The 10,693-nt window shown below is 43.3% G+C and overlaps 1 protein-coding gene across 1 annotated transcript in view; it reads right to left on the reverse strand.

Annotated features, from left to right (window-relative positions):
* Positions 1-7,769, reverse strand: part of ntn1a (netrin 1a) — a 55,429-nt gene extending 47,660 nt beyond the window's left edge. Inside the window, exons 1-2 of the mRNA XM_068592643.1 lie at positions 7,749-7,769; positions 6,394-7,451 (exon numbers count right to left, since the gene is read on the reverse strand). Coding sequence (XP_068448744.1) covers positions 6,394-7,417 — 1,024 coding nt within the window. The 5' untranslated portion in view covers positions 7,418-7,451; positions 7,749-7,769. The remainder of the gene's footprint in view (positions 1-6,393; positions 7,452-7,748) is intronic.
* Positions 7,770-10,693: the final 2,924 nt, after the last annotated feature.

The raw sequence follows: 10,693 nt of genomic DNA on the forward strand, positions 1-10,693 counted from the left end.
TCTTCTTTTGACCAAGTCCGGGTGACTAGTTTTGCCCCAAAAAGTAACCAAATATATCGCCTGTCACTAAACACGCTAAATATACCTGAAAATATATTTTCAGATCACAAGATTAAAAAAACACTTTAACATAAATCCATAATCACGGGGAGCTGCAGCGCTATATCTCACACTTTATTGTTGTATGTTTTATCAATACATCAACTCAGTGTCAGCTATGCTCCAGCCCCGTGACAGCCTTCGACAGCTGTCTTCTGAACTTCCAGTTCAATAGATTCAAAATACCTGGCATAGAATTTTAAGCCTTTTACTTTAAACCCCCACATCCGTCCATATACACACATACACATGCAGAAAAAATACTGTACACTCAACTAGAGGGTTACCAGCCGAAGTCACATTATTACCTGGAAAGACTGGATGCATTCAAAAATCTCCTCTGAAAAGTAGGCTGTAGTTATACATTGAAAATGTCATCTTGCGCTGTAGTTGGGTGCTAGATTTGATATAATATATATTTGCTTTATTAACTTTATTTACTTTAATTCGAGGCTCAAGTGAATTACAATATCAGCAAAGTGTAAAGAATTTGTAGAGGAAATGTTGCAAATGGTTTACCTAAGCCTTCTGCTAACCTCAGCTGTCACGGCTTCTGCTAAATTATCAAAGTGATCGAGAGAAATGTTGCTAATAGGCTAAACTATTAGAGATATAAAGAGTTGGCCTGCTGTTTGACTTAACAATTAGCAAGCGAACGAGTGGGCGACTGGCTTCTTAGCTTGCTAATTCCGTCACGCTTTTATGCAATTCTTGTGACGATGTAGCAATGTGCTTTTCTACACTGTGACAAGAGCGTTTAGACAAACAAAAAAATTAACTACATTTGTAAACTTGTTTAGTAGCTGACTAGTTATCTAGCTAACTTGCTAATTCCACCATGTTTTCATTCTTAACTGGTTAAAGAAAATATGCCCAGCGTATTTTGCTGGATCTAACGGTCCCTCTGCTCCCCGCTAGCAAACTACTTTGCTCCAGAGACTCGCTAGCTAACTAGCCAGCACTGGAGATGGACAAGCTAGCTAGCTGACTAGCCAGCTGCCCTTTCCTCGCCAGGGTTAACCAATGGCCGTGTCTACTACCGAACACTTGCGCACTTCGAGCACTGACTTTCAGTGCTTTGGACGCCACACTTACTAAACTAGCAGAATTCAGTGCACTGAAAGTACCCGTCAAAAAATTCAGTGTAAAACGATGGACACTACTCACACTAAACGGGCGCCATCTTGGCTACGTAGCGGAAGAGGGAGAGCCCTTTCTGCCAGCTTTTCATTTATTTATTTATATCCTTCTGCTGCGATTGTGGAGGTGTCGCAGTTTCCACATGGGTTGGAGAAAAGGGAACACAGGGACAAAAATACGGTAAGAAGTGTGTTCATTTTGTCAGTTTTAGTTTCGCGGGTATAGCGAGCAGATTTGCTGACGTCACTTCCGGCTTAATTTCGCGGGTGCCGTGAACAGATTTGTGTCCGTCACTTCCGCCAATTGGTTAACGTGAGTGTTCCATTTGATACCGCGCTTATCAGCGACAGAGTGCACTACAGATGTTAGTGCTCTGTATTAGAGTGCACTGTATTACAGTGTACTTCGTAAAGTGTTCGGTAGTAGACACAGCCAATGTGTTCAGAGAATTATTGTCTTCACCTACGCTCCCCCCAAGAAAATACATCACTGTGTTTACGAACAGAAAAAGGGTCTATTGGCAGCAAATTACAATTTTCCACAAAGACATGCAGAGCCACAGTGTCTCCTGAGCTCCCCAAAAATGCTGAAGAAAATGTGTCATCATTACTGCCGTCCCACAGTGTGTGTGTGTGTGTGTATCTTTTTTGTGTTTGGTTACAGCTACTTGATATACCGTACAGTCAGGCTTTGCTTACAGTGCTGGCTCAGAGGCCATGTTTCTGTCTGCTTGAGAGATACAACAGGCCTCAAAATCTAAAACAGAAGGTTGAGTCGGTTGTCTGGACCATGAGCGACTTATTTTTGCAGCGGTTTACAAAACGAGCCATAAACACAGATAAGAGCTCCGGCAAAAGAGATTCTTGAAGCGAGAGAGAGGCCATTCCCCCCTCTTTGAACTAGCGGCTTAAGACCTGAAGAAAATTGTGTGTGTGTGTGTATGTTTGGGTGTGCGTGCCTACAGGTGTGTGCATGTCGGTAGAAAGAGACGAGTGCTGACTGAAGAAGTGAAGGTGAGGGCTAGTAGGACAGTGCAAAGTGCAAAGCTACTCTGTCAGTTTATTCCCATCTTTGTTTGTTGCGAGCGGGACTAACGACGCATCCTGCCGCCACCTTTGAAGATGAAGGATGCCGGTTTCATAAAGGTGCGCGGCAAGCTGCTCAAACATTAACCAGACCTTCGGTCTTTTCTGAAAGGGAGCGAACGAACATGACGGCAATAGAGACGTCTGAAGGAAGAAACATCTTTGTTCCTCGACTGACTTGATGCATTTTAAGTGAAAAAGCATCGCTTCTATGTGCAAACAAGTGTGAAACTGACTGTGTCTGACTGGTGTCATTCTTACTGGTTAACAGTTTGAATCTTAAGATGTGGTACCTGCAGCATGACTGTAAACACCTCACCTAAGTCAGCAACAGTGATTTCAATGGTCAGATAAATCAATAGTCTTTGATATTTAATGCTTTTTAGTACCTTTGATGTTTTTTTTCTTAAAACGTTGGATCCATTGTACAATGGGGCGTCACTATGATCAGGGCAACTATTATTTATAGCACAAACGCAACATTGTTCTGCATAACTGTTTGCAAAAATCTCTTTTTGACTATGTCGGTGGGCGGGGGTGAGGGGGTTTCTGATGGCGTCGCTGAAAACATTTCTGTTATCAAACTCTGCTGTAGCTGTTTCTGGAATTATCTTCGACCTCATTAAGGTTTTGGGCCGCTGTCCATGGAAGTTTGGAAAACACATCACCAAACATCAGTCTGCGCACAGCTGTTTTTAAGTGTTTACTTATGCTCGCCTGAACATTTTGTTGGAGGTAATACTCACATCTAGTCGAGGCACTCAGAGGACCTGTTTAAGATTTTTTAATGCACAAATTATATGTATATTTATTTTTCCGCCCCTAATGGTTTCTAGTTGAAAGCAAACTCACATATCACAAGGGATGACATTTTTTTTAAAGTTAGTTGTTTTTTTTTTGTTCATACAAATTGTTGCGGTTTTCAATCTCAATTATTTCAATGGATATCAAATCAGCCACGTAAACCTCTCGGCACCACTCGTTTGCTCCTGTCAGTCAGAGGCCTCTGAGCAGCACCTGCGAACTATCGAGAGGGATTTCTGCTGTTCAGGTTTTCATATAACTAGGCGAAGAGAAAAAAGCGGGAGAGAGGGAGACTGCTCGTGTGCAAATTCACTGATATGCTATGTATCAATGCCGAAAGGAAGAAAAAAAGTTTCTTCCTGTCCCTGCAGCCTTTGTATTCCTATTGGCCCAATAAGGAGCGCCTGGACATTTGTGAACAGGCCTTGGAAATGTCACTCTACCACCCTTTTATTTCCTCTCTCTCACACATTTTCCTTACTTCTGTCTCTTTCATTTTCACTATTGTTGTCCTGCACCACCTCCTCCTGTCCCCTCATTCTGCATACCTTCAAGCTGTTTTTCAACCCTTTCTTTCTAATCTGTCTGAATTATTCAAGACACCTTCTCCCTTAAACTCAAAGTGTAAAATAAACTGCACAAAACTTAATGTGAAAATTTAAACTCTACAAAAAAAACAGCTAATTTACACCCTTGCTGCAGTTGCAACGAACCCGGATTAACGTGTCCATACTGAGATTGAATAGTGTCCCTGTTGTGCATGTGGTGGCTATCAAACCCACTTCGATGAGTCAATAACCTAAATGGATGGAGGCATACACTTAGGAGAGCCTGAGATCCTGATGGGAATAATCAGCAAAGTGCACTTCAGGAGAAACACAACCTTTGTGTATTTGTGTCTTTTTTCTTTTTCTTTTCTTTTTGTAGTCAACAGCTTACATCAGTTTCGACACCACCACACGGTGCCAGAGCTTTTTTTTCTTGCTTTTTTTTTTTTTTTACTGCACACAGAAACACTTCTGTGCTAACTAGTTCTTCACGAGAGCCCAGCGACGCTCCCAGTGCCGTCATTAATGGGAGTGCAACGACAAAAACTATCTGATTTGGGTGCGATCATAAGGATTACCCCACTGAATACAACACACCTCAACAGGCCTCTTCCCATTGTTCACTGCATTCACAAAGGTGGAATTTCTCCCTCTCCTCCAGGTTCAAACATACGTTTCCTTCACAATTTCGAAAAGTAAATAGCTTGCTGACAACGTGATGGATGCAGTAATCGACAGGCTTTCATGGCCCCTTATTATACACGGGGAAAAAAGAGAGCATCGAGGATGTTGACTGAAGGAAACAATTCAAAGGTGCGAGTTTAATAGGAGATGTGCCAATACTGATATTTGAAAGCTGTAAAATTAAAGAAATATCCCTCTTTGTATTGGATGCATTTGAATGTTGCATTGCTGAGCACTGAGATATTTCAGCATATTCTGAATGCTTTTTCACCGCGGCAATCTTTCTCACTGGCTGCCTCTCATGGTATTATGCCAAATATGAATTTAAATGTTGTTTGTGCTGCTGGGCTCGGTGAGCTTGATTCTTCAGTAGAATGAAAGCACTTTTTAGTTTTGAAGTGACATGTGTAAATAATATAAAGCATAACTGATAATGAATTGAGGGCGCTGTTCACCTGACAGTGACTTGTAATTCAAGGAGTATAAAATCAACTTCACGTATTCCTTTTTTTTACACATCAAGTGCTATTTTGAGTGCAGAATGTGAATTGTGCCTGTTGATTTAGCCACGTCTGCCAGTGAGAATGGATCTGTGCTTTAGCAACGGACAACGCCAGCAAACAACTTTTAAACATCTGCTACGTGTCAAAGTGGCTGACATGTGCCGTGACCGTCAAGCAATGCAGACTGGGAAATATAAAAGGGATTCACTCTGAGGTTTCAGTCTCTATCAGCAACATCTTTCTCCATTAGTTTCTCAAACTGTTCCTCCTCATCCGTCTCACTGTACGTCTCATCAGCAGGAGTCACTAATTACAATGAAATTAAACTAAGTGAAATACAACAACGACAAAAAAACAAGCACAATTTCGTTTAGAATACAGCAACATAATTCAGTAATTTCATTCAACAATCTTCCGAATACTCTTCATCTTATTACTATATGCCGCTTAGTACAGAACCTAAATTGGAAAAATATATAATAAAACTGTGCCGGTATTCTGCAGTATCTAAAACCTACTCCAGGTTATACAAGTGCCTGTGCCAGGTTGCAATAAAACTACTGTAACCGATCAGTCAGCAGCTGATGAAACATGTTGGCTGTGAGACAAAGAGCAGCAGAACAGATAAGAGCAGGGATTTGCTTCTTTTGTTGTTGTTTTTACACCTGCTTTCCTTTAGGGAAGGTGAAGACTGCGTTATATGGGGGTATATTATATTTTCTCAGGTGTTTTTTCAGAGAATAATGTCAAATACAATTAGGAAAATATTCAAATGAAATTAATTTTTATTTGTTTTGTCATTTACTAATTTTAGAACATAGAATACAACGCAATTCAAGTAGGGGCAATTAGCTTTTTTTCCAAAATGCATTCAGGAAAACGGTTTTGATTATATACAATGTAATAATTAGTATGTATCCGTTAGTAATGACATATAAATTGATACTTAACTGCAACACCTGACATTTTGATTTAGCCTGTCGGATGCATTTGGATTTTAATTATATGATTATAACAGCAACAAAAAGCTGCGTTTAATTACCACTGCGGTGAGTTTGTTGCAGGATGCTTGACATGAATTAAAAGGCGTCTCTTTATTGCAGCGGTAAAGTCGAGCATGTGAGAAATGTTTGTGTGGACGATGAGGCTCGGCGGCTTTAAAAGCCCCATTGTGGCCTGCAGTGAGCTAAATGGTCTTTCAAATTGCATTTAAACCCATTATTTATGCCTGTTAGCGAACGCCACAATATGGGTTTGTTTACGCGTGGTTTTCATGAAGTTAAACTGAAAAAACAGTCGCGTCTTCAAATATAATACACTTTATTTTAAATATGATTTAAAAGACCATTACAACATCAATTATTTTACATTTATTCGTCTAATAATGCTTAATTTTTCTGAACTATTTCCACTGTAGGCCCAATCTTAAAACCAGTCTTGCCATGCAACCCACCCGGACACGTATCGGTCGAACCGGCCCAGCGTCAGAGACGTAGCCGCTCTGGGATGCAGTTCGGCGGGGGGACTTACCGACGCACTCGTTGGCCTCCCTGGCCGTGGCTCTCTGCCACGGCCTGTCGTAGTGGAAGGGCTTGCACCTGTCGCACTCCGGCCCGGCGGCGTTGTGCTTGCACTCGCACACCAGACTCCCGTCCCGGTCCTTTACACAGCGGGACGCGTGCCCGTTGCACTTGCACCTCCCGCCGACCTGCAGGTCCGACACGGCGTAGAAGTACGAGTCCCGCGCCAGCTCAGAGTCGTCCTCGTTCTCGTCGCCGAACGTGTGAAGCCGACTGAAGACGACTTTGATGTCGGTGGCAGTCACCCAGTCCTGCAGCACCGGCGAGTTGTCGAAGTCGTGGGCCGACGGCCGGCCGTCCAGCGTGCTGAAGGCGATGAGCCCGCCGGTCAGAGGGTACATGTCGGTGTGCGAGTCCGTGCAGACCGCCTCCTGCTCGTTCTGCTTCGTTATCACGGCCCGGTTCGGCTTGTTGTACATCTTCCTGCACTGGGTCGAGTAGAGCTGAAATGGGACCCATGTTTTGCCGTAGTCCATGGACTTGTAAATCACCATGGACTCGGGCCGCGGGGAGCAGAACTGCAGGCTCACGTAGGTGACCTCGAACTTCTTTCCGAGCGACAGCGTCAGCGTGACGTTCTGTGGGTACTGCACGAAGTTCTCCGACTGCCAGCAGGTGAGGTTGTGCGGGTTGTTGAGGTCCGTCAGGTACGCCGGCGGGCGGCACTTCTTGGGGTCCGAGGCGTCGCAGGTGTGACAGTTCCTCGTGCGCTCGTCGCCCTTCTCCGCCGCCGTCACCACGCAGTAGCGGCCGGGCGCCTTGCCGCAGGTGCTGGACACCTTCACCTCCTTGCCGAAGGCGGAGTTGACGAAATCTGGGATGCAGCGGCGCGGGTTGCCGTGCTCGTCGTAGCAAGGGTCCGGGGGCGAGGTCTGCGCCGCGAACAGGCTCACCCCGTAGCCGCCGAGGGCGCTCCGGCACGACAGGGACGCGGCGAGCAGCACAGTCAGCGCAATGTCCACAGCTCTTTGCATGGTAGGTCCCTTGGTCCCCAAGTGTCTCCGCCGGCTGGGGGAGAAACGGGGGGAAGCAGCGAGTGCGAGGGAAGAGAGAGAGAGAGTGAGAGTGAGAGAGAGAGCGAGAGAGAGAGCGAGAGCGAGAGAGTGAAAGAGAGAGAGAGAGAGAGCAAGAGAAAGAAGGTGAGAGGGAGAGAGAGTTAAGTTTGGCGATGCAGCAAACACCCCCCCCCAACCCACCAAAACACCCCCCAAAAAACAACAATACTGGGGCAACAATTTGACAGTGATGTAAAAGTTAAATGCACGTTTTGTGTGTATGCAAAATGTCCATAAGAGCTCACTTTACCTGAGAAATATGTAAAGTAGAAATGAGAGAGAGAGAGAAGGGGAGAGAGAGAGATAAAAAGATGTGAGGCTACTTTTCTCTAACGGGCTTCAATCACAGCTTCTCCCGCTTTCTTGTTTGGTTTCTTCAACAAAAAAATAAATCTCCTGCATAAAACCAGAGGAGCGGCTGGATTTAAGAGTTGCTGGTGTCCTTATAGCAAGTCCCTCTCCTCCTGCCGTTCTTTTCACAATCTCTCTCTCTCTCTCCCCCTCCCTCTCCCTCACACTCTCTCTCTCTCCCTCCCTCACACTCTCTCTCTCTCTCCCTCCCTCACACACTCTCTCTCTCTCTCTCTCGGATCGGATCTTGCTTGGCACAGCTTTTTGGTCAGCTCATCTAAAAAATAAAAAAAAGTGTGTGGGGGGGGGGGGGGGGGGGGGGGGGGTCACCGGGCGGAACGACGGCATCCACCGGTCAGAGGATACGGGAATTGCCGCAGAAGAAAAGCCATTTGCCTTCATCGGGACGTCACCTGGACCGGGAGGGGGGGGGGGGGGGGGTATCATCGAGTTGTGCAGTAAAGAACACAACTATTGTTCTATCTCTATACTGTATACTACCGCTGATTTCACTAAACTGATCATTAAGTCAACAAACAAAAAAATGACATAAAACAGATCAATATGATCATCACTTATATTAAATTAAAATGATCCATGTCGAATATTTAAATGGAATCCTTAAAAACAAAATAAAATAAAAACATCACAGAGATTAAATGTGGGCATTTACTTGTTTTACGTTTAAGTACCATTTGCATAAGGTCCTTCCTGCGGCTATCAGGTATTTCTTTAGATGACTGTGTCGCAGTTTAGTCTCCTGCACTGAAACTGTTTCCAAAGCCCACACACTGCTGACCCCCGGTCAGTTTACAGATATAGGTCCTCACGAAATCACCCCAAAAAGCTTCTGCTTACACGCGAACGACACTGAACAACACATATAGTGTTATTATTATTAATTTGTATGTTGTGCCGCATACACCCTCCTGTTTGGTGTCGCGCTCGTGCGGTCCGAGCTGGTGTCGCGTCGCTGGACCTGTTGAATGTTGACATTAGTAGTAACAGCGCCATCTAGCGGCCGTGAAGACAAACAGCGCTCCGGCGCGACACTGCAGCGCGCGCTGTCAGCTGCTGGAGGCAGAACACAGCTGCATGAGCGCGAAGGTGATTGGCTGCTTCCGGTCAGAGCGCAGAAACCAATACAGCTGCACCCAGCAAGATACGTTTTTCATTGTAGAACAACTGTTGTATCTGTGCATATGACAGTAAAACATCTTGAATCTTGAATTAAGGAGTCATTTAGAATAATTTAGATCATTTGCAGGATCCACTTTAAGAGATTATTGTTTTAAATAATAAACAGATTTATCATTATACACTTGAAATAATATAAAATAATGATCATATGAGTTGGCTTATAATACTGCCAAATATTTTTTATTTAAAGCTAACATCCGATTCGGATATATTTTATGTAAAATAACTTTACGTTTGTCATTTTACATATTTTTACAGACATATATGTCTGTAAAATATATGACATATATTTTACAGACATATATGTCTGTAAAATATGTCTGCATTCAACCAGTCAATGGAACTTTTAGGAGCAGTGGGCTGCTGAGAAGCTCTTGTTATAATACAAATTATTACAGGAAGTATTTTTTTCAAGGTAATATAAATTCAAAGTAGAGGCTATACCATTATTAAAAAGAGTTTTCTAGCATTTTATAAAATGTGTGGGCAAAACAGTGGAAAGTCACAATTGGTCTTACTCTGATCAGGCTATCAGCTGTGAGCTTTATGCCTCTTGCATGAAAAGAAGAATAAAAAGAATCATATCGCATCTCTTTCAGTTCAGATCTGTAGTGAAAACTGCTGGAAATAATCAGAGGCTGTCAGATGTTTGACAGCTGCCGGCCTCCCACTGTCCATGTTTGCAACGTAAGAGCAACCAGACAACGTGTCAACAATCCTCACACCTTTAAAGCGAAACGACACAACACAACAGTTGCCACAATACAAAACACAATAAGCGTGCAATTGGAAAATAAAACGTACCTTGTCTGGAAATCATCTAATTGATCCTGTTGAAGCTAAATAAGCAAAATAAACACACTAAACAACTTCTGGTAATCAACAAGGGTTTTTCACACCGAGGCTTTTTAAACTCACACCTTTCAACAAGAGCAACATAAAAATCCATTGTAGAGATCAAGAGACCTGTCGAAAACACAAATTTGTTAATAGAAGCAACATTTCTTTTATCAATTTGTACCAAAAACAGAACAAATGTGATCCCGTTTTTGTTCTCAGAGGCTTTCCATCCTGTTATTTATTTTTCATCTCAACCTTGCTTGTTTTGTTTTTTTCTCTTTGCTGAATTTGCTTTCATTCAGCCATTTATTTCTCCGTCAACACAGCCCATGTTTGCGACAGCCCTCGGCGTCTGCTTTAACTGGCTGCAGGTTTGGTTTGTTATTAAAAGTTAGTATTTCATGTCTTGTGGCTCAGTGAACTTCTCGGCTATTCAAGTGCCACCAATGCAGAGAGAGAGAGAGAGAGAGCAGCAAGTCGGGGAGGGACCTTTGAAGACATGACCAGTTTCTGGATTCATTAATCCAGCAGACACAACCAAATCAATTCATAATACATTTTTACTCCACTCCTTCCATCATCAGACTTTGTATTGCTTATAAAACCACCCATACGTGTCCTAAACAAATCAATAATGCTGCACACTAAAGTAAAGTAGTAAAATCACATTGCTGTTCATTCACATTATGGTGTAAATAACGCTCTGACAAACGTTACCGTCCTGTCGAAACTTGACAAGCGACCGTTTGTGTTTACTGTCACTGCTTTGTACGGCTTCACCACATTCCCCTCACTTCAAAAGAA

Source organism: Clinocottus analis, unplaced genomic scaffold (genome assembly GCF_023055335.1).
Source record: "Clinocottus analis isolate CAN_PGR_092001 unplaced genomic scaffold, fCliAna1.0.p SCAF_27, whole genome shotgun sequence".
Lineage (NCBI taxonomy): Eukaryota > Metazoa > Chordata > Actinopteri > Perciformes > Cottidae > Clinocottus > Clinocottus analis.